Source organism: Semicossyphus pulcher, unplaced genomic scaffold, assembly GCF_022749685.1.
Source record: "Semicossyphus pulcher isolate SPU_LCO1_2020_fin unplaced genomic scaffold, fSemPul1.0.p SCAF_16, whole genome shotgun sequence".
NCBI lineage: Eukaryota > Metazoa > Chordata > Actinopteri > Labriformes > Labridae > Semicossyphus > Semicossyphus pulcher.
In genome coordinates, this window is record NW_027211670.1 from 8,624,386 (window position 1) to 8,647,882 (window position 23,497).

General features: G+C 43.8%; 1 protein-coding gene across 3 annotated transcripts; it reads left to right on the forward strand.

The window, feature by feature from the left end:
• The first annotated feature begins 1,944 nt into the window (after nucleotides 1-1,944).
• mrtfba (myocardin related transcription factor Ba) lies at nucleotides 1,945-21,593 on the forward strand. Of its 3 annotated transcripts, none has more exons than XM_069664077.1 (15): nucleotides 1,945-2,026; nucleotides 8,670-8,735; nucleotides 8,897-8,952; nucleotides 9,053-9,128; nucleotides 9,382-9,543; nucleotides 9,652-9,833; nucleotides 9,928-10,068; nucleotides 10,149-10,396; nucleotides 10,542-10,701; nucleotides 12,024-13,034; nucleotides 14,120-14,242; nucleotides 15,111-15,260; nucleotides 15,397-15,531; nucleotides 15,713-15,773; nucleotides 16,934-21,593. In XM_069664077.1, exons 1-15 carry the CDS (start codon nucleotides 1,966-1,968, stop codon nucleotides 17,446-17,448), a joined length of 3,147 nt encoding a protein of 1,048 aa, XP_069520178.1. In that variant the 5' UTR covers nucleotides 1,945-1,965; the 3' UTR covers nucleotides 17,449-21,593. The 3 variants fall into 3 exon arrangements, with proteins under 3 accessions (XP_069520178.1, XP_069520179.1, XP_069520180.1); XM_069664078.1 differs by having other exon boundaries at nucleotides 15,412-15,531; XM_069664079.1 differs by having other exon boundaries at nucleotides 2,018-2,026; nucleotides 9,652-9,848.
• The last annotated feature ends 1,904 nt before the right edge of the window (nucleotides 21,594-23,497 follow it).

Here is a 23,497-nt window from a genome sequence, read left to right on the forward strand (position 1 = left end):
GTTAATCACAACAAAACAGTTTCTCTTCCTGTAAACAATGCAGCACGCGGAAAAGGAAGTCTCGACTGGAAGTCATTAATGCTAACCGCTGGCTACACGCCCGGCATGTTCACCATTGTCCCCAGAGGCTATATCGTCATCAGACTATAGATGATGGGATCCAAGATTGGTTCCAGTGAAACTTTATAGTCAGTGGGAGGAAGAAAATGCCTCAATAGCAGAATGTTAGCTCATAAAGCTAACCCGGCTAATATTACAGCCTCAATCACAGCAGATAAATTAGATACACTGTACACACAAGGGCAGGTTTGACCTAAAGCTGCTCCTGTTTCTGCTCCATTGTTTGTTTATCTCATTGATAACTTCCCCATTGAGCTGAATGATAATAATCTCAACAGGAATGTAGTTGAAGTCTTGTAAATAGTGCCCCTGCAAGATACACAGTCTTTGTAAAATCTTAACGTCTGTGACTAAAAAGGAACAGATTGTGGGAGACGACTTTTAAACATCTTCTTCTGACCAGCTGATGTTAATTATCAATGCCAAATGACCTCCAACTCCCACTGAAAGACAACCTGAGAGAGATGAATTGCAATCGACCAGAGTTAATCAGTGTGCTTTTCCTTTGACAACTCAAAACAAAAGTCTTCACAGCAAACTCTGATTGTAATCTGCGGTACTTACATGCTTAACATAAACATTAAAGATGCCGTTACTTGAGATCTGTCACTGCAGATCTGTGGCATGAAAAAAACTTTGAGGTTAAGCTGTTAAACATCAAGCCCTGGCCAGCGTCTGTAGCTTGGTGTTTTAGTGGCACTACATCATCATTAAGGGCCCAGAAAGTGGCTGCAGGTCAGGAGCCAAGTTTTAGAGTGTGGGGTAATTTTGCAGTGGTCTCCAGATTCAACATGCACCAGTTCAGACTGCCAGTAAATGGCAAGTGAACAGAGACTGACTCCTTGGAGCTGAATGTTACACACATATAGCAGGTAGAAGTTACTGCATTGTACGTGCACATCAGGAAGTCTTGCAGACAGAAGCTAGACCAGGAGCAACCTAAACGTCATATCTAGCAGGAGAATGTTCTATATGAGACAGCGTTGGTATGTTCTCTTGCAGGCTGCAGCAACAGACTTTAGGGTCTTTTGTGATTGGATACGTGAATGGCGTCATCATTGAGACGTGTTGAAACCACATGAGTCTGAGTACATTTGGGTCCCACAGCCTCCCCGAGCCGTCTCATGCCTCTGGCTCTTTAGAGGCCCTTCAGGGAGAAATAAAAGCAGCCATAAGAACACGGAGCTTCTCAGCCAAAAGCAACACATCAGGACGGTTGGTATAGAGCGCGCAGGTCCTGGAATGGATAGATGTGTGGTGATGCTGGAGAGCGATAAATAGCACACATGTAGAGACCCAGCAGTCTGTCATCTGCTGGTTAAGAGGCTGCAGGGAAGCCATGGATACTAAACTGTTTGTTTTGCTCCCCGAGATGTTTCCGTTCCCTCCGTTTGAAACCGCCACAGCGACGTCATATTCCTGATCATGAAGCCTGTCTGAACAGAGGGAACATTCATGAACACGCTGTTTCTCATGAGCAGCGGTTTGAAGTGATTATTCAGTATAATGACCAGCCCGGCTCTTTAATGAATAATTTCAGCTGAGCTCTTCCAGATGGCTGAAATGAAATGCCACCCTAAGCATTTCACCAGTTGGGTAAAGCAGTCATACCAACAGGATGATGGTTAGAATGACTACTTTTCCCTCTAACTCATTCTCTCTTTGTGTTTCTTGTATCCACGCAGGTAGCAGCGAGGCGTAACAGAAGGGACGGCGATCCAAACCCCTGTCCCCTCCTGAGGCAGCATGGAGCCCCAGGCCTCTCAGGGGCCGTTCGGAGCAGAGGGGGATTTTGGGATGAGTTTTCTGTTGCCCAGTCCCCAAAGCGAGGCGGTGACCCACGAGATGGAGGAGCTGTCGCTGCAGCCAACACAGAATCTGCCTCCTCTCAATGAACGCAAAAACGGTGAGGACGTGCTGCTTAAGGCATGTGATGGCATGCTGGGACAGAGGGCTACTGAGATGAAAGAGTGACTACAAATGATTCACCTCTTCCTTCTGCTTAAAACCTGCATGATTGACACTTTAAACAGGCATACAAAATAGAACCCAAATATCATCCCCTTGTTACACATTGGCTCCTGTACCTGCTCAATGACAAACACCAATGAGTCAGCATGTTAAAAACAAATCACAGACACTGTCTTGTGGTTATTGCAAAATAGCTTCTTCTTCTCACGTCCTCTGACCTCACATCCTCTCGCTGTGCTTCTTACTCTGCTCCTGAATAATCTGAATGATCACTTGTTGGCACAAAATATATCTAATGTTTTTCAGAGTTACTGTCGTCAGAATCCCTCCGAACAAAGTGTCTCACCATTATGAAACTGTGATATAACTTCATATGAGAAAAAGATGTCATTTAAATTCAAGCCAAACCCGGAAACACACTTGCTGCTGCCTGCATACTGGTACAAAGGTTAAGAAAAGAAAGAAAAAAGACACAGCAGAATTTTCCACAGAAGAATATCAGAAAAGCAGTAGTAATATAAGTTTAGTGTTAAGAGAATTAAGCAATATCACATGAGAGGGAGTGATTATCTGTGGCCTACGACTGAATCACAGCCGTGCTGATATTCAGTATAACATCACGACCTCGAGTGTGATACTGCTTTTATACAACATTTTACACAAGCCACAAAAAGTAGTAAAGAGTAGTAATGAACAAAACATTATTTTTTGCTTCACCAACTCAACTAGTTCCACAACTTAACTGAAACTGGACTTTTGTTGCCAGGCAACCCAAACATTCTCCTGCACTCTTTAGCTGTGTCCCAATCCATGCGCCATTCAGCGCTTGTGTAGACCGATAAAGCCGGACTGAAATGAGACGGTCTGGTCTATGGAGGATTTTCGGTTTGCATCACCAGCTGTTCCCACCCTTACTCTTGGTCACAAAGCACCGCTCATGTCGCCTAGCAACAGGTAGCAAGCTGGCTAACTAGCTAACATAACTAACATCCAAAACTTAACCTCTTATTTAAAGATAATAAAAAGTTTAAAGGCCCCTTTCAGTTTGTTTTGTTTATTTGTATCGCTAACTATTCAATTGAGTTGAAATAAGAAACACATTTCACATTTAAAGTGTATTTTTCTGCCGCTTAAGAGTTCGCCATCTCATTATAATTGGGGCGCAATGAATCTCGGGATACGTTGGGCCACGAAGGATGCACCCGATGGGTCCTTCTTGGCCCTTGAAAAGGAGGACGCATTTGTCGGCCGCATCTGAAGCAATCGGTCTTTAAATACGTCCTTTGAAGGATGCAGCCCCTGAATTGGGACACAGCTAATGTCTCACCATCATGGAACTGTGACATATATATATATATGAGGAAAAGATGCAATTTAAAATCAAGCCAAACATGCATGCCGTTGAAGGACACTTTATGTCTTAATTTTCCAAAGAAGAACATCAGAAATTTGAAATGTAATTAAAAAGAAGAAAATAATTAAACAGTGATAAACTGGTCAAAGAAGACCAAAGAAAATTAATGAAATGTGTTAAAAATGTGAGACTATCTTCCTGAATACAATCACCAAAACTCCTCCAACATGGTAGCTTTAAAACCCTTCATGTACACATGCACACAGGCACGTACTCCCTGAATCTACTAATAATCTAAAAACAAACCATAATTGTGAGTTCTCAGCCCTGAAACTTCCATCAGCTGCTCAGCTGTGCAGCAGAGGAACCAGCCTGCACGTTAGCTTCTCCTCGCCCTCACGATGTCGGCGTTGTTTTGGCCGCCACATGAGACTGACTCAGACACTGATGGATGGGTACGCGATTATAAGGCTTTACGAGCGGGTTAGATTCACTGCTGCTGTTGCCAGTTCCTAATCACGGCTTAGATGGCGAAGAGAGATCAGTCCAGTGCAATCACTGCAATATTGATCACCATGCTTAGAGAAATCTAATTTGTCAGACACAGTCAACAATCACAGGGTGTTCAGCCAGAGCCGCTCCAGACTGGATTAAACGTGTTTTGGATGAATGTGGGATTTCGTGCTCTGCGGCTGCTGTCTGCAGGAGAGCGCAGTAAAACCTCTCGACGGTGGAACATTTTGTGGAATGTCAACAGTAGTAGCACCCACTCATCATGTCGGCTTGTGTCATTTCCCCTGCAGTGAGAACACAACACCTCATACTTTCCACCCTCTAAAGCCGTCCTCAGCACTTTGCCAGCCGCAGGATCTTCCTCTCTTATATTGGCTTTAACATGCAGGTGTTAATCTGACTACCATCCTGACAGGTCTCAGCGGTAAGACGGCTTCATCTGTGTGTAGTTTAGATTCAGAGAGGAGGAGAAGTGGATGGCTGCAAGACTCAGGCCAGTGAGTTTATTGTGACGTATCATTTGAAATCAATGAGGTGATTAATGACAGCAAAAATATGATAAAAGAGCACAGTTAGAACCACATCTAGTCAGATATAGTCAAGTTCTATTAATCAATTTGGTTAATGAATGCATAATTTAATGTCATTCACTTGTGATCACTATGTTCATATTAGGGATGCACGATATTATCGGCACATTATCGGTATCGGCCGATATCGGCTTAAAAATGATCGGATCGGATATAGGCCAACACGCTGATATCCGCCGACCTAATTAACCGATAAAATAATGGGCTGCTGCATACTTGATTAAATGCCAGACCTCGGCCCAATGTCCCCGGTGCGAAGAAGACCTGCGCGGCGCGGCGCGGCGCAGTGTGATGACGTCACGTGTGTCTACCTGCAGCATGAGAGGGTTAGAAGCCAAAATGTCCGTGGTGTGGAAGTTTTTCAAAGTGTCCGAAATAGATAGCAAAACTGCTATTTGCAATGACTGCTCAGCTTCGGTGATGCGAGGAGGAGCCAAGGCGAAGAGTATCACCATTATACTGTACGCTAATTCCAATACAGAGAGAGTTGATGATGTCTGCAATTAGGTGTGCAGGAAAAAAATATCGGTATCGGTATCGGTAATCGGCTAAATGAGTTGTAAAATATCGGCATATCTGCAAAAAATCTAATATCGTGCATCCCTAGTTCATATTGCTAACTTTTAGATTGAAATAGGACTTTTAAATGTAAATATGCTACATCCAAAAGTAGTGTACAAATAAACATTGCCAAAATGTTCGATACTTTTCCATACAACGTGTTTTAAAACGATACAATCGAAAGGTACCGAAGCTTTAAACAAACAAAGAACAGATCTACAGTCAGATTTCGAACCCAAAGCTGCCGCAAGCAAAAGAGAGTGAGCGGCGTTAATGTAAGTAAAGCAGTGAAACAGATAAATAAGACATTATATTCTGGTTGTTTCACAGCGGTTACGCTCTAAACAACAAATTAATACGCCTACACCTCCGTACAACCCCGCAAGAAGGTACAGGATGTAGTTTTTATAGGCCAAAGTCGACTGTGTGTGTCTGCTCCGCCTTCCGTCACGCTTGGAGCTCTTTACAGCAACAGAGCAGACTGTTCTCATTCACAGAACGGCAAATGAAGACGTTTTTGAAAGTCCCTTTCACGTCTCATAAAGATGCAAAAGTTATGATAGTGTCTGTTGCAGAGAGCAGAGCAGAGAGACAGCCATGTCACCTTGGCCCTACGTTTTCTTTAGTCCCAACCTGTTGACTGTTGGCTGAGCTTCAGACCGCTGCCCAGCAATGGACGTCCAGAAATGTCCCAAACACAGCAAATTAATAACAACAAATGAAAATGAACACGTCACGCAGCCGGCACGCACACGCCATGCTTCCAGTGTTGCCCACAAAAGCACACATTGACCTGATGCGGTCGGCCACATACTAGGTTTTGACCTAGTCTTGTTTTTTTTACCAGTATTGTCTAGAAGTTTAAAATTCTGGTATGTTGACAACCCAATATGTTGCATGTATTTAAATGTGGGGTATTACGCTTGTTTCAAGCTTCATATTTAACTCTGTGATACCTGGGAGTAGCTTAGCATAACTCACAGTTAAGAAAACTCATTTTTCTCACACTGGTGCTCTGTGCAGGCCTGCACCTATGTGCAGGACTTCCTGCACTCTCCGCTGGTTGCTTGGTTACCTGACAGGGGAAATTTTCACACTTTGGTTTTTGTACTGATTAAACAAAGAAGATATAAAGTGAAACATTTTGAGCTTAAGCAGGGCTTGTAGGCAGATTCTGTTTCCTTTAGTTTTCAGACTTTATGCTAAGCTAAGCTAACCAGCTTCATTTGAACAGACTGACAGGAGTGTGGTTTCAATCTTTTAATTCAACTCCCAACAAAAAATCAAACAAGGATATTGTCAAAAATGTAGCAACATTCCTGTATAAAGCTATGCTTTGTTTACCGTTTGAAAGCGGTATAGTTTAATGGAAGTCTGTGTTTTCTCCTTTGACATGCTGACTGGCTTTGTGTGTGCGTGCCTGTCTCTGCGTGAGTTAACAGCTCAGTCATGTCACCTCCTCTGTCCTCGGACTGCTCAGGTCACAGGTCAACATGTGTTTGTCAGGCTGCGCAGCATTTCCCGGAGGAATTTAGGACAATGCCACTGCCTGGAAGTCTATAAATATCACCTTAAACAAACACGTCCCCACTGAATATCTTTCTCCTGCGAGTCTCTGAAGTAGCTTTGAATCTCTCTGGGATGTATATAGGCCGTTTTTAAGCCATGCAAATATCTGCACGAACAAGAGCGAGGGTGGATTTTCCGTAAATGTTTCACAGCTGTAGTTTGATTTAAAGCAGCAGTATTCCCTTTTAAAGTTTGCAGAAGTTTAGTTTTGTGTAGCCACCAGTTTTTATTTGTCACCTCAGCCTGACTGTGACAATAAAGAATGGAACTAAAGAGATGAGAGAGAAAGAAAGAAAGGGTGAGGCCAGCTGTTTCCTGTGAGAGCAACAGTGTTTCACCGTAAGTCTTGATGCGTCCCTTCCTGTGAATAGAGAAGTGTGTTTACTCATAGTACTTAATTTGTGCAAATCTTCACCTCTTCCTGTTTAACATGACACTTGTGTTGTTGCCCCGAGCTCCTCTTCTCAGTTCGTCGGTGCTGACTCAGACTCTTCACTTTCCTTCAGCAGTATCAGGATCAGGATCCAGAGTCGTCCTCCACACGAGGCGATGTGGAGATCGCCTGCAGTCAGAAAATAATCAAACTGGCTGAGCGAGACAGGGAAGTGAGAGTAGAGGGGAGGAAACAAAAATAAGAGTGGGTGTAGAGAAATAAAGGGCAGGCTGGTTGTTGCCATACTGTAATTATTAAAGGGGTTGCAACACTGTGGATTCTTAGAAATCTGTTAATCTTGTAGCACTCTGACTGAGAGGATATGAGGATTAAAACAAATGTTCACACGTCGGGATCAAATGGCTTAATCCCTCAGCTGTAGTTTGGACAGCTCTGTTAGTTTAAAACAATGGCCTGTATGGAGGTGGAGACGGTGTGTGACTGCTGCACTGGGGTCACAGCAGGTGAGCACCCCTCTTTGTTGTTATGTCGTAGTAGGCAGACTGCTGTCACCAGCTAATCCTGGAGATGTGGAAGTCTTAAGAGTTATGAGACATCTCTTACAGAAAGGCCAACATTTTAACAGATGTAAATAAACAATGGAATAAATGATGTGTAGACATTTTTTGGCGGATATTTGGTGTCTTTGCCTCTTACGACTGCCTTTCCCGTGTTTTGTTTTTTGGTAGCACTTTATAAAAACATTAAACAGCAGGCTTATTGCACATAACAGCAGCCTGGGAAAGGTCAGACCCTGGTTAAGTTAGGCTTAAGGGGAAACAGGAAAAAAGTTCATCCCATTCTTTAACAGCTTCAAAGGACTGAAATTGTATCAACTAGCTCCAAGGAGGGAAGGAGTGAATTCATCCTCACTCTTTTAAGCTCTTCTGCAGGCTTTCAGAAACAGCCGGAGTTTCACCAACCTCACATTAAAGGTCTCATGTTTGAATCCAGAGCTTGGTCTACTGGTAGAATTACTTAAAGTTGTAATCTCAAAGATCTCAGTTTTGTTTTCCTTGGCGGCACCTTGTGGCGATAAACGGTAATTACGGGAGCACACTTCCCAGATATCCAGACAGTGTTGCATGTGTGACGTCCACGGTTGGCTCCGGTTGTAACTCATGATTTTCCTCGCTGACGGTCGCTTTCCTTTTTAGACTGTTTGCCTTCATCTGAGTGTCGAATTTGTTTCTTTTTCTTTGGATTTTCACTTATTGTTGAAGTTGTATCTGTAGTCATCGATCTTTTCTTTGTTTGTTCAGCCATAGTAGATTACTGTTTACTCGCAACACTTGCAGGGACCGGAAAAGCAGCCGCTTAGCTCCGCCTACCCTCTCTGGCAGACCAACCACTGCTGGGTGATTGAAAACGCGTCACTAACTGGGCACCACTTGTGATTCTTTCCGTGAATGTCGTCCCTCTTATTTCCCCTTTTTATATTGATGTACTAAGACCTCATCTGTTTTTTCCTCTTCTTGCTTTTATTCTCATATTTCATCCCTTCTTTTTATTTACTGCTTCTTACATTTAAAATCATTTTTATCTCCTTTGCTTTCAGTCCTGCAGCTGAGGCTTCAGCAAAGGCGAACCCGGGAGCAGCTGGTGGATCAGGGCATCATGCCACGTGAGTATCAGCACCACCAGGTGTCAATCACTCACACAAATGACTGTGCAGCATGGGCGGGAATATGACAACAAACTGAGATAATAAACATATTTGCTTTTATTTTTTAATCTCCTTATTCGTCTATACACTTGTGCTAATGAAAATGCTCTGTGTTGCAGCTCTGAAGAGCCCGGCGGCTTTCCATGGGCAGATTCGCAGCTTGGAGAGAGCCAGGGTAAGGCACCCAGTTTCCAATAATGTAATGAAAGTGTTAGATGTGGACTTGTGTAAGCAGCATGATTTACTGACTGTTTTATATTCTTCTTTCTCTTTAGACTGAGAATTTTCTGAAGCACAAGATCCGCAGTCGTCCGGAGAGAGCAGAGCTGGTCAGGATGCACATCCTGCAAGGTACTGGAGATCTCTGGTTCTCACTATGTGCATTTAGTGCATCATCTAGTGTTCCCTGTGGAGCTTTAAATACAGCTTTGGAGTATAAAGAGAAGATTTAGAGGCCATATCCCCCAGAAGATGTCTCACACATCTTAAACTTGATATTTGAATTGGCAACAGATGAGATGCTTTCAACATATATTAGCACCATAAACAAGAAATCTACCAGCTGGATTCATTCAGAATGATAAATACGCTTCATGTTCCTCAGAGACCGGAGCAGAGCCCTCACTCCAGGCCACCCAGATGAGACTGAAGCGCGCTCGGTTGGCCGACAACCTGAACGAGAAGATCGCTCAGAGACCCGGCCCCATGGAGCTGGTGGAGAAGAACATCCTGCCGGTGGATTCCAGCGTGAAACAGGCCATCATCGGTGAGAGTCAGTGATGAGAACATGGATAAATTCTGCCTTAATGGAACCTTTCAGAAAAGTCATGTTTTACTGGTAAAGATGGAAATAAAAACAGTGCTTTTCTCTCAGTTGGCCAGGTGAATTATCCCAAGGTGCTGGATGAAGACAGCAGCGAGGCTCTGTCCCCAGATCAGCCGGCCAGCCAGGAGTCTCAGAGCTCTGTGCCCTCTCCCGGGGACATCAAAGTGCCAGAGACGCCCTCTCCAGTCCTCCCACCACCTCCTCCACCGCTATCAAACACCATTCTGCAGGTCAGATCCCAAAAAGTAAGCACCTTCACAGACATGTTTTTGAAAAGTTACGCCTTTGATTTGCAGTTATAAATGTCTTTGTATTTTCCTTCAGGCATTCCCAATCGCTCCACCAGCAACAGACTTCATGAAAGTGATCTCCACCAACGAGCCGCCTGCCAGTCGCCCAGTTGTCACCCTTCCTCAGCCGGTCACCACAGCTGCTCTCTCAAAACCAGGCCCGACCCTGGTGAAAGTAAGAGCCTTTTCACCCATCTATAAATATAATATTCTGTCTCTGTGTTATATCTAAATGTTTGTTTCTTCCCACAACAGCAAAGCCAGCAGAAGACTCCCTCCGAGAAGAGCCGCAGTAAGAAGAACAAAGAGCCCAAATCGCGGGTGAAAAAGCTCAAGTACCACCAGTATGTTCCCCCGGACCAGAAGCAGGAGGCCAGTGAGGCACCCATGGACTCCTCTTATGCCCGACTACTGCAGCAACAGCAGCTGTTCCTCCAGCTGCAGATCCTCAGCCAGCAACAGCAGCACTACAACTACCAGACTATACTACCAGCACCACTCAAGTACGACCATCAGAGCTGATAAAAAAACATAGAAATGCTTGAAAGGAAGCCTCCTCTTCCCCTCCTTCTGTTTCTCATTCAGGTGTTGTTTAAATGATTTCCTGGAATAATGACCTCATCCTTTTGTGTCTCTTCCTCTCTGTAGACCCGAGGGGCAGAGCAGCAGCGCCAGCACCCTCCCCACCTCCATCGTGGTGTCTCTGCCCACTGCTCCTCCACCTCCCTCTGTGGCTCCCGCTCGTCCAAACAACTCGCTCTCCAACCGCAAGCCAGGTGTCCTTCCAGCCAACCTGGAAGAGATGAAGGTATTTTGCAAACCCAAATCTTCATCCCTGTAGCTTGAAACCAGCAGCTTAGAAATCAAAGGTTACAATTGTAGCCTAAAGGGAGAAATTACTGAGCTGAATCATAATATTACACAGCCAGTGAAATCTGACCGCTCCTCACAAGATCTAACTTGATCGAGGTTCCTTGTTGAGATTTTGAGCTCAGCTCAGTCCGTAGTGACTCGGCTTGGGAACCGGAGGGTGGCCGGTTCAAGTCCCAGTACGGACCACACATGGCAGTTGGAGCTAGTAGCTGGAGAGGTGCCAGTTCCTTTCCTGGGCGCTGTCGAGGTGTCCGAATCCCCCACTGCTCGGGGAGCGTGTCCATGTGCAGCCCCCTCGCTTTCTCCATTAATGCATGTCCATAGAGTCCTGTTTGTGCATGTGTGTGTATTTCGGGCTGTGTGTGGGTGTAGCATGTTTTAAAATCAGAGTGAAAATATTAAATTTCCCCTCGGGAATTAATAGTATCTCTTCTTCTTCTTCTCGTCTTCCCCCGTGCACGATATTATCAGCACGTTATCGGTATCTGCAGATGACGGCTTGAAATAGCATATGGGCATCGACAGATATGTCATTTCTCTGCCGATATTTTCCGCCAATAAAACAACGCTTTAATTCTGCCTAAATGTTCGATGATTCCCTAAAAAAGTTTGACGTAATGCTACGACATTAACTCAGCGCAAATGTGCACGTGCACTGCCTGTGCAAAGATATCAACAATATACAATTATAGAACTAAAAAAACATGTGCCTAATATATTGGCCGGCAAAAAGGGTTGGAAAACATCGGCATATCGGATATTGGCAAAAAATCCAATATCGTGCATCCCTAGTTTTAATCAGGGCCAAGTTGTCAGCAGCGGTTTCCTGCTCTCCTAAACAAAGGGACGTGTTTATTTAAAACAGAAAAAACAGTGAATAAAGCAGTTTCATCATAAAAATCAGTGTTTCTCCAATGCTCTTTGCAGGGCTTAATTCGGTTGAATTATAATAAAAGGTGCCATGACCTGAAACACTAAGAGGTCAGATGGAAATGTTGATTGTGCTGTTAAATTGTAGACAGATGTTTGGTAAAACATTAGACTTGTGTAGGCAGTTACAGGAGTTTGATATGGAACTAAAAGAAACTAATAGTCGAAGCTTCGTGTTGAACAGCCAAGTGTAATTGGTCTGACAAAATTCAGAGTGTGGCACAGGCCGACCCGCTCTCGACAGAAACAAAGCTATTCTTTGTAAAGAAGCTGCTCTCCTTCTCTCGCAGCAGTCTAAATTAATAATGTAATGTTATTTCTGTTTAGGTGGCTGAGCTGAAACTGGAGCTGAAGCTGCGTGGCCTCCCCGTGTCAGGAACAAAGACTGATCTGATAGAAAGACTGAAGCCTTTCCAAGACAACCTCAGCACCTCTGCTCCTGCCACCATCACTGCCACCACCACCCTCTCCTCCATCCCCATGGAGGTCAACACCAACACCACTCCTGCTATAGTCCTTCCAGTCCAGCAGGTAGCTCCAGAGAGCATTAAAACCACATCGCCACTCTCACCCATTCCCACGGATCCCTCCGCCCTGCAGCAAGATGTAGGCATGTCTGAGGCTCCTACTGAGGCGCCGATGAGCGCTGGCTGGGGGGATCCACGCTCCTCGCCTCACCTGTCTTTCCAAGTCCCTGAGAAGGACCAGAGGCTCCATGAGAAGGAGCGGCAGATTGAGGAGCTAATGAGGAAGCTGGAGCAGGAGCAGAGGCTAGTGGAGGAGCTGAAGATGCAGCTGGAGGTGGAGAAGAGGGCGGGCACCACAGACACTATCTCTTTATCTCCCAAACTCACCTCTGTACACACTATAAACCCCCTTTCTTCTATCCTGAACTCAAATGTAGTGAAAATGGAGGGAACAGTCCTGTCAAACTGTTCATCCACTGCAGCTACACTCCCTAACTCCCTCCTGGGCTCCCAGGCTCTCTCCCCCCTGCCAACAGTGGTCAAGCTGGAGGATGTGACTGTTTCCTCTGGCAAGCCGCTCAAGCTCCAGCCCCAAGCTCAGCTTATTGCCCAGATCCAGCCCCAAGCCCAGCCCACCAGCCCACAGATTCGCCAGCAGTCACAGAGAAGTCCCAAACCCCAGGCCCAGCCTGCAGCGCCCAGCCTGCAGCAGTTCTTCATCAGCCACACGGGCGGGGTATCCCAGGTGCTGGGTCAGCCTCAGACTCTGCTGACCACCAGGAACCAGGCTGGGACTCAGATCCTCCTCCCAGTGTCACTGCCCAACAACGCTACTACTATCCAGCTGCCGAGCACCACCGTTAGCCTGCAGGTGAGCAGTAAAGTACAGTGACAGAATGTGAAATGTGTTCACTTAGGGTTGCACGATATATTGTTTAACAAGGGCAATTGTGATGTGCGCATGTGCAGTATTCACATCGCAGGGCGTGCCATAGTGAAGCAAATTAAGGACAACACGTCAGGCTGCTACTTTTTTGTTGCTTGGTGGAAAACAATAACTCGTTAGTTTCTCATATACAGGAGAAGTCAAATCAAAGTCAAATCAAATTAGAGCAGCTCATCATGAGAGCACAGAGTGAACTGACCACAGATTGGCAGAGTCTGTGTGTCACCTGCATGTAAACTGTAAACAAGCACGCGACGCTGCTGCCGTCACAGATCATGTCAGTGGGATGATCAAGGCAGATGCTCCGTTGCGCCAGGTGGCTTATAAGTATATTACCCTATTCCCCGGCTTGTTAATACTGTGGCTGCATAAACAGACAGTTCACAGAGCAGACGCGCCGCTGAGTGTTTAATTTAAGCAGCTACACCTACAGTGCACACCTGACAGTGGTTGTGTGTGCCAACAGGCAAGTAGGAGTAGAAGTAGTGAGTTTGCATTCTCAAAAGTTACCGTCACCGAGCTGATCAAGCATACATTTGAACACTGTTATTAATGATATGACGTGGTATGATGACCATATAAATAACACAACTGCAGCCCACAAGTCTATACATTTATTTTATAAAGAAACATGTCGCTCTACCTGAACTATTTACTTTTTCATGCTGGTGTCAGAGTCCCTGAAGAAAGAGTGATAAAAGTAGGAGGGGTTTTGTTTTGTTAGAAGAAATCAGACCCAAAGTCCCAAATAATAACAAGTATGATTGCTAAGTGTTTATATGAACATGAAAACTGCATTTATCTGATATAGTTTCTTGTATTTTTTAAAATCGCGATAAATATCGCAGAATAAAAAGATATCACAATGTCAGTTTTTTATATCTTGCAGCCCTATGGTCACTGGCTTTACACACTCAGGGTAGTTTTAATGACGATTGTGTTATAAAACTGAATGTGTACACTTAAAGTTGTCATGTCAAACTTCTTACACTCTTTCCCTTTAATCTCAGCCCGTTCTTCAGGCCACCGTCTCAAATCCAGGCCTGGTGCAGGCCTCAGTCCCTCAGCGACAAACCACTAAGATGGAAACAGCACCAAACCAGCAGATGAACAACCACAACCCGCTGCTACAGGTCTGTCACACCACACTATTAGTTACAGTATATTACATTGTATTATTAATACTATGATCCATTTATCTATATTAACATTATATTTATTATATTTCCTTTGAAGTGTTTTTAGAAATAGTGGAAACTGTTTCATTTAGTTTTTAATGAAATATTTTCCAACCCTTTTTGCTTAAAAAATGATCAATTGTCGAAAGTACTGTTATCGTTTTCTACTCCCTTATACCTCTTTACCACCAAAATTAGCGCATTAATGCAGGTTTTCCAGACCCAAGTAGACCCGCTTATTAATGCCGATTGTCTGTTTTCCCATTGCAAGTGGAATATACTCCTTTCAGCCCTTCGTCTTCTGCAGAGTCATTTGAACCGGGTCTGAATGCCGATTGTAACCTTTCCCATGAAGTAAAAAAGCCTGTTGTTAGCAAGGTTTTTTGACCAGTGGGAAAGCGGCTTCATTTTTGTAGTATCAGGAGTCATTTTCACTATCAACAGCTTTTGCCCGAGTCATGGTCATATGTGTTTGTAAAAACTAATGTACCCTGACATTTAGCTGGTTTCACATTTGAAAAGAAATTTGAGTGTGTCAGCTGAGCCACGAGGTAATTAAGATAATGGTTCATAATTATTGAATCTCTTCTCCTCCCACTCCTGTAGCTCTGTGAGAGCTGCTGGAGCGTGCGTTTGTAAAAATCCCATTTGCATCAATTTCAGTTCCTTCTGTGGAACAAAGACTACATTTGTTTTTGTCTATGATTACTTCATTTATGACAAATTTTTGTGTATTTTAAAATCTGTCATGTTTTTGTGGTACTTTTATGATGATGTCAAGCTATGATTCATTATAGACTGATGTAACTCTGTGTCCTATCAGGCTCTGACTATGTGCAATAACACGGCTGGTTTGGAGAACCAGACTAGGCCTGAACTGAATCCCCAGTGTTTCCTGAGAAGTTCCCCAGATAACAGAGTCTCTCCTCGGGCCTCACCCAACCACCACATCTCCAACGGACCATTCAATAAGGTATCAGTGGAGAGCTGGGGTTAAGTTTGGCTCAGTCTAACCTTAAAGCATTAATCATTTAACTGAACAGGTATTTCTTCATACAGAGGACGTTAATTCTGCCTGTATTTTCTCCATGTCTCTCTTATTCGTCCAGTCTTCTTCTCCCCAGCCCACCTTCATCCTCCAGCCCACCTCTCTGGTTACTCAGCCACCCAAAACAAAAGAGCCTCCCCGCTATGAGGAGGCTGTCAAACAGAGCCGCAACATGCACATCAACAACGTTTCACAGGTTAGACACGCACCAGCCGCAGCTCAACACACACGAACACCACGCAGTGTGTTTCTCCAGCGGCTCTCTGCTGAAACACAAGAAAGCATGAAAGTCTATTTTCAGTTTCGTAGCCTTGAGGAATTGTTGCGTTTTGTTGAGCCGGTGTAAAGTCTCTTAACCCTTTTTGACTGTCTTTCAGGTTCCCACGGCAACCAGCCAGCAAATGGATGATTTGTTCGACATTCTCATCGAGAGCGGAGGTAAGGAGGTGAACGCTGGCAGCTCAAACCAAAACCACGCTGCAGAATGTGCTGTGTAGGCAGCACTACACTACATCTTCAACTGATTCTGACTAATATCAGCCTCTGAGATATTTAGGTTATTTTGGCCAATACAACAGCTCTGCAGTTGCCAAAGGGTATGTGGAAACACTGTAGTAGTAAAAGAAATAATGACTCGACCAAAAATTCAAATTCACTGAGTCTGCTGTGAGACGTGTTTCAAAAAGGAGTGTGTGAAAAATTACCAAGGGAGCAATCTCAGATCCCATCAGCGATAGTCATTTCTGATGCATTCGAGGAAGTCGGGAAATCTAAACGCTGAGCGGCTTTCGTGACACAGCGTCAAGGGAGTTTATCTCAAGTTGATTTTTAGATCTAGAACAGATTGTTAGCTGTTAGCATGCAGATTTCTGTTTATAGAGATTACTAAGAAGCTAAATCATCATCAGATACCGCTGATGGGAGCCGGGATGTCGTTACCGCGCATTACGCTACTTGCTTTTGCTTTTCATACGGACTGTTTTTCCTGCATACGCCGCAGCCTGCTGATACGTGATTGGTCAATATTACTCGGACTACAAGCTTACTACAAAGGGAAACCAGAACAATTGCCGTCACGGAAATCCACGTCCCTGCCTACAAATTCTACATTTCTATGTAGAAACTGTAAATAGAGATTACCAAGGGAGTAAAGATGTGGAAGCATTTATCTTCAGCTCAAAGTAATTGATAAACGGATAAATAGTGAGCTTAAGTAAGGATTAGTACTTGAAATAGTTTGCTTAATATATGGAAAAAGGGTTGCAATAATTCCTTAAATGTAATGGATACGTTATTAAAATACCGTGAAACAAATAATCTCAATTAGAAGCCCGTATGCATTTATTGTGGTTGTCTGAGTGAAGGTAAAAAAACTAAAAAAAAAACGCTTCACTGTTCAAACGCAACACGCCACATTAACTGGTTGCTATGGCGGCACGGAGAAAACAGAACCTGAATGCTGTAAATATCATGAAAACCAGCAGTTTATAAACCTCTCTATTCTATCATCACTTAGTTTCACTGTTAACAAACATTGTTCAGTAATAAAGTAACTCGAAACCTCAAAGTATTCATATTTTTATTCCCTGTCCTTCCAGAAATCACTCCATTCATCCAGCATGACCCTTCAGTGTCTCTCACCAAGACCCACCCAGTCACTGCAAACATCACCACCCTGCCTGTCAGCACCGCCATCTCCAGACCCCCTCCGCAGATCCAGGTGGCCCCTCCGCCCACCCTGAGCCCCATCATCGGCCACAACATGCCCACACTCTCCTCTCTGGCCACCGACAACCAGCTGGAGGCCTTTCTGGAGGGAACGCTGGCCAACAGTCCATCGGCTTCAGACCCGCGCACACAGGGCCTGATGCTGGAACTGCAGGCCCAGCTGATGGAGCAGCAGCCCTACTCGCCCATGGACACATCAGACCTGTCCTTCTGTGACTCCTCCTCCCCTCCCTCCTCGCTCAACATGGGCCTGTCCGACCCCGGCCTGGATAATATGGAGTGGCTGGACCTCACCATGCCACCGGGTCCCGCCGGGTCGCTCACGCCACTGGGGATACCCACTGACTTCCTGGATACACATGACCTGCAGCTGCACTGGGAATGACGGAGGGATGGATGAAAGAAAGATTGAGTTAAAGGAGCAGTAGAGCCAGGAGAGTGACGGATGGATGAAGAGAAGAAGAAAGATTAAAAGAAGGAGAAAACATGGCGTTGCTGTGCCATCTCACTCTCACCAGTACATCCAATCATCTGTAATATTCCCACTAAAGTGCAGGAAGAAGTGCTGTAAAGGACGTGCACTGAACGACATGCAGGAGTTTGCACAGCTTTAAAAAAAAAGGGCCAATGCTGGCCGAACAGCCTGACATCACTGAGGCGATTATAGTCACCTTAAAATAGGTGATAAAGGGATTTTAAACATGATTGAATCTGTTACAGAGACAAGGAGACAGAGCCAAATGAATACTGGTAGCATGGACTATTTGTAAATACCCCACACTAACACAACTGAACTGTCTCTCAGACAGAGAGCCTGAATAGTTTTGATGATTATTTCTGCTGGAGGTTTGGCTGGTTGGATTCCAGCGTGAACTTTGCTTCTGTTTTACTGTGTGAGCACAGTAGCTACATGTTAAAGGCGTCATAAATACCTACTGAGGCTGTCTGATGTGAAGGCCTTTGTTCCACTGAAGCACACTGTGCCATACTAGCTCATGAAAGCTGGTCCTGACAGCACAATAACTTGACTAACATCAGTTCAGGCCCATCTACTGACTCTGACACTGGAGCACGTCTGTGTTTCGTTAACCTGTCTTGGTGCTGGACTTTCAAACCTGTTGTTCCCTTTAAGACTCGCAGCCAGACGAGCTCAGGCCGCCACCGAGCCGAGCTTTAAAGGGATTCCCAGCTGAGAAGAGCCGAAGCCTCTCTTCACACTGGTCCAGTATACCACATACTGTAGATGTTTGCTGACTAATCTGATCCGTTGCATCAGATGCGACTGTTTTCTCCTGACCCGGCTGGTCAAGCTGACGAACCAATGACTAAAGAACAAACACTCGGCGACGAGAGGAGCAAGCTCCTCCATCCACGTGAGAGCTATGCACTAAAGAGGCGCCTCATTCGCCTCGCAAACAAGGAAATGTGAACTTTGCATATCCGAGGTGATCGTTAACATGAAGTGATCAATATAATTGTGATCGGCGTTAAAGATTGCGCGGCCAAATGCTCCAGAGACACTGCAGTTGATGTCCAAGAATCATATGTTGAATGTAACTTAGAAAAGATCGACAAAAAAAAAGGAATTAAAGTTGGCAGCTGTTTTTTCTTCTGACAGTAAACTGACAGAAAAACGTTAGAAAGGGAACAAATATCAGTTTTATGACACACATCAATACAGGTGTGACGTGTGTGTGTGCTGCAAGGAATCAAGATGTCTGTGGAGAAGATGAGCTTTATATCCAGCTGTCTGACAGTATCCCTGCACTTTGTCTGTGTGCGTGTGCAAGTCCATGTGTGTGTGTGTCAGGGTGGGAAATTACTGCAACACTAGCCAACGAACGTGCTAGCTAACAATAACCTGTTGCTAATGCTAATAACTCAATCTGCTTTAACAGTGACCAACCGTCATGTGGAGGAATCAGAATAATCCAGCATGATCGGTGAAACTTGCGATGCATCAACTGGACACCTGACACGCACGTGTGTGTGTGTGTGTGTGTGTGTGTGAAAGCATGTTGATGTGCGCGTGGATTCGTCTTCCCGTCTGTTGCATGTACCCCCCGTGTCTCTGTGTGCATGATTGTATTCACGTTTAATCTCGGGCTGCGTCACCTGCAAGTTGTCTGAAGAAATTTTGCTATGAGAACAAATCATTTGCTATCAAACGTAATCCAAAATCTACTAATCAAACGGCTTCTGATGACTGTTTACGGTTTTTATCTGTGTTGGCGTCCTACGGTCAAAAAACACGCACAGACACCTCTGAGGGGAGACGCACAGCGGGGCGTCAGTGGAGAGGGCTTTGATGTTTTTAAAGCCAATGCAAATCCTTTTTATTTTAAGTGATTGCATCATATCCTGCTCCCTGTTTCCTTTCACACCTTAATATTGAGTTACTGATTTAGTATCTCAGTCTAGATATCACATTGCGATTGACACAGTCCCTCTGTTTGGCACTTTGAAAGAAGCTTTTTAATTGTTTTTTAAAGATCACAATCACATTCAAACCACTTTATTCTGTCATTATGTCCACAGGCACTAGAGGGCGCTGCCGCACCTCTGTTGCAGCAAATGTTCCTTGGTCCTTCAGGCTCATTTTTAGCTGATAAAACAATTTAAAAGGGGCTCTTTTTTTGCATTTTAACTATATGTATTTTCTGCCTGTGTAACTCTGATTTAAAGCGCACAGCAGCAATAATGTGTTGACCTGAGCAAACTGATTTAGATCCCATAATGTCATAACATTTATGCTGCATAGATGTTTACATTTATCATCAGATGGATGTACCCTAACACAAAATGTGTGATCACGTGAAAGAGTAACGCCAAAAACTGCACACAGCTGCTTCTGGGCTTTGTTATAGTCAGATTTTTAACTGGTGAAAGCCCAGTGGCCTCGTTCTGCTGATCATCTCTGGTGTCTGCACCTTTGGTTCGGCTGCATGAGGAAGCTCGGACCCGTAGTTTAGTTGTACTTCTTTCTTTTGGGATCATTTAAAGTGGTAATCTCGAAGATCTGTTTCGTTCTCTTTTGCACCACCTATGGTGATACACGATAGGTCATTTCCAGATATCCAGACAGTGTTGCATGTGTGACGTCCACGGTTGGCTCTGGTTGTTACTCTTGATTTTCCTCGCTGACGGTCGCTTTCCTTTTCAGACTGTTTGCCTTCATCTGAGCGTCGAGTTTGTTTCTTTGTCTTTAGATTTTCACTTATTTTTGAAGTTGTATCTGTAGTCAAAGATCTTTTCTTAGTTTGTTCAGCCATAGTAGATTATAGTAGACCGGAAAAGCAGCCGCTTAGCTCCGCCTACCCTCTCTGGCAGACCAACCACTGCTGGGTGATGGAAACCGCGTCACTAGCTGGGCGCCGCTTGTGATTTTTTTGTGCAAAAGTCGCACCAGACACCCAGTCTGTAATACTGCATATGCAGGGGCTTCCATCAGTGGGCCATAGGCTCAATCACCATTGCGTTACCTCATACAGCAATGGATAGTGACTTAACAGACATTTATTTGAATGAAAATCTTCGAGATTATCACTTTAACTCTGCATAGGATGAACAGAATAGTCGATTAATATGTATCCAGGAACAGGTGATGAGTTATTGTGGGTTTTTTTAATTCTTCAGTCTCTCAGCTTTGAGAGAATTTGATATTTAATTGCCAAAAAAGGCAGATATCACATTTTATTAATTTCTCACATTTTTGTATTTATCACTTTTTTTAGTGTGAAAAGTAAAAGATATGTAATCTTGTTTTCTGCTCATGTAAAATCTGTAAAGGAAAATTTTATGTGTATATTTTTGGTTTGCAGTTTTTTTTTGCATTTTATTTGTCATATCAGACTTACACAAACCTCTGGGCTGCAAAAATCTACACACACTCTAACCGTCGGCAGTTGTGGTTGCTGACCGGTTAGACGGGGACAGCAAGAAGCAATAATGGCTGCTCTCCTTTGATGTACTGTACTGTATGTCAGATCCTGCCTTGATTTTATTATAGCGAGAACATTTACTACAGAGTAATAGTTTAAAAGTTTAAAGGCACTTATATGAGATTGGTTAAGTGGGGGTTATTTTAAAAACCCTTGTATGTTAGAGGTTTGTGGAAGCAGCGTCAGTCTGAAGAACCTGTCGGCTTCTTTACCGTCATCGTCAGAGTTAAAGGCTCAGGCTGTCACACATCTGCTCCTTCCCTGCTTGTCCTCACTCACCTGTTAATCATCATGTGAACGTATTCAGTAGAAATACACATATTTTGGAGACATTATCAGAAGCACACCCTCCACCCTAATCAGCTGATTTACACCCTTCGTCGTCTCCTCTATATCTCCACCCCCCACGCCATGCCTCTTGTCGTTTGTATGCCATATGTTTTGCACATTGTGTACATATTTATATAGATGTAATGCATATTTTTATACATGTGTAACATCCATGGGTTCTCTATTTTGTACATATTCAAAAAGATGTATATAAGTACTGTATGCCTTTATGTGTCAATAAAATTTGGTGTACTGTGAACGCCTATGCAGACGTTATTTACACATTTATATTGCACTGTTGTGCACTATATTTGACCTGTATTTTGGTTGACACTGTTCTTTGTTTTCTTGTTATGGGCCTGCATTTGCATTAGCCCGGTGATGCATTTCCATTTTCCGTCGATAACATTTCCTTAGCAGCTCACGCTGTCATCGGTTCGTTGACAGGAAAAACATCACAGCTGTTTGTATTTCTGGGATCAGAATGTTCTCAGTATCTGACACTTTGGCCTGAGCAGTGTTCCAATAACTCGAATAATAAAGTCCAAGTTATGCAGATATTCTGGGAGGCAAACAGCCTCACAAGATCAGGCAGTCCTAGTACCATGTGTTTGACTTTCTGTAGCTGAGCCTTAGTGCAGTTTGTAACAGCTCTGTAGTCGACTCCAGGCGCAGGTACAACCTTAGTTGAAGAGTCTGTGAGAAGTCAAAAGTTCCCATTGAGATAAACAGCAACATGTGAAAAGGGTGTTTCACAAATGTAGTGCTCAGGATAAAAACAGCCATGTCCCAAACACCTCCAACACCACAGGAAATGGTCACTCGCGTACTAAAGCCGTGGAATCATACTGTATGAATCGAACAGGGCTGTTGATAAAGTAGCGTCTGTATCAGAATAGCCTGTAGGTGTGTATATGTGCATGACAGCGGGGACACTGGTGCTGGACGTTCCTCAGGCGGTCCGTGAAGAAAGGGATCAAACAGCAGCCTGCGACACACCTGCGAAAGAAGGGAAGAGAGTGGGCATGTTACAGGGTGTAAGGTCAAAGTTCAATCTCCCTACAACGCCTAGTTTGTCTTTCATACTGACGGCTTATCACATTGGGTAAATAAATAAAATGTACTCGCTCGACAGAACCATAAATGTCAAATACACAAGCTAGCAAACATTAGCTTACTTATGCTAGCATTAGCTACTGGTCATACCTGGCTAAGTAAGGTTTTAGAAGCAAACTGAATGAGAGTGTTTCATTGTTTTTCAGTTTACCTTATTAAAACAAAGTTACATAGTTTAATATCTTTATTTTGCAGAAAGAAAAAAAAATCTTTATGCAGATGACACTGTTGTGTGTTGTATTGCTGATTCTGTACAATTAGCCATCAAGAACTTGCAACTTGCTATTAATGCTCTTCAAGAAGCTCTAATCAACTTCAAACTGCTACTTAATGTGAGTAAAACAAAGTTTGTGCTGTTTTCTAGAGCCAGAAATGTTGATTATGAAAGTGTGCATATATCTTCTGTTAATGGTTCTACTATTGAGAGTCACTGAGTATAATTATCTTGACATGTGGCTTGATGATGAATTTACATTTATATTCCATGTGAACACTGTAGTCTCCAAGTTGCGACAAAAAGTTCCTTTACAGAAACAAATCCGGTTGTCCTTTGTCTTGCAGGAAGAGAAATGTTGAAGCAGAGTTCCTGTCAGTTATGGATTACGGTGATGTAATCTATAGTCACACTGCAGTTTCATCTCTTAAACCCCTGGACTCTGTCTCTCACTCTGCCCAAGATTCATAACTGGTGATAGATACAGTATCGAACAGTATGGAAGGTTGTTTGGCCTTCTCTTGAAGAGAGGCGCAATAAACACTGGTATTGGTACAGTTTTAAGATATTGGTAAGCTATCTCCTTACATCACAAACTTGTTCAGTTGGAATTTTGGAACCTATGACTCGTTCTACTCATTGGCTAGTTCTTAAAGTCCCTCAAGTTTGCACTGAACTCTGAATTTTCCGTTGATGCCCCTCGCTCATGGAAAGTCCTTCAACACACTCTGAAGATTAAAGTTCTTCCCTCTCTTCTAAAGTTAAGGACTTTGATTTCTAGCCACTGTGTCAAATGTAACTGTTTTAATTGATATTTATTGATCTATGCTTTC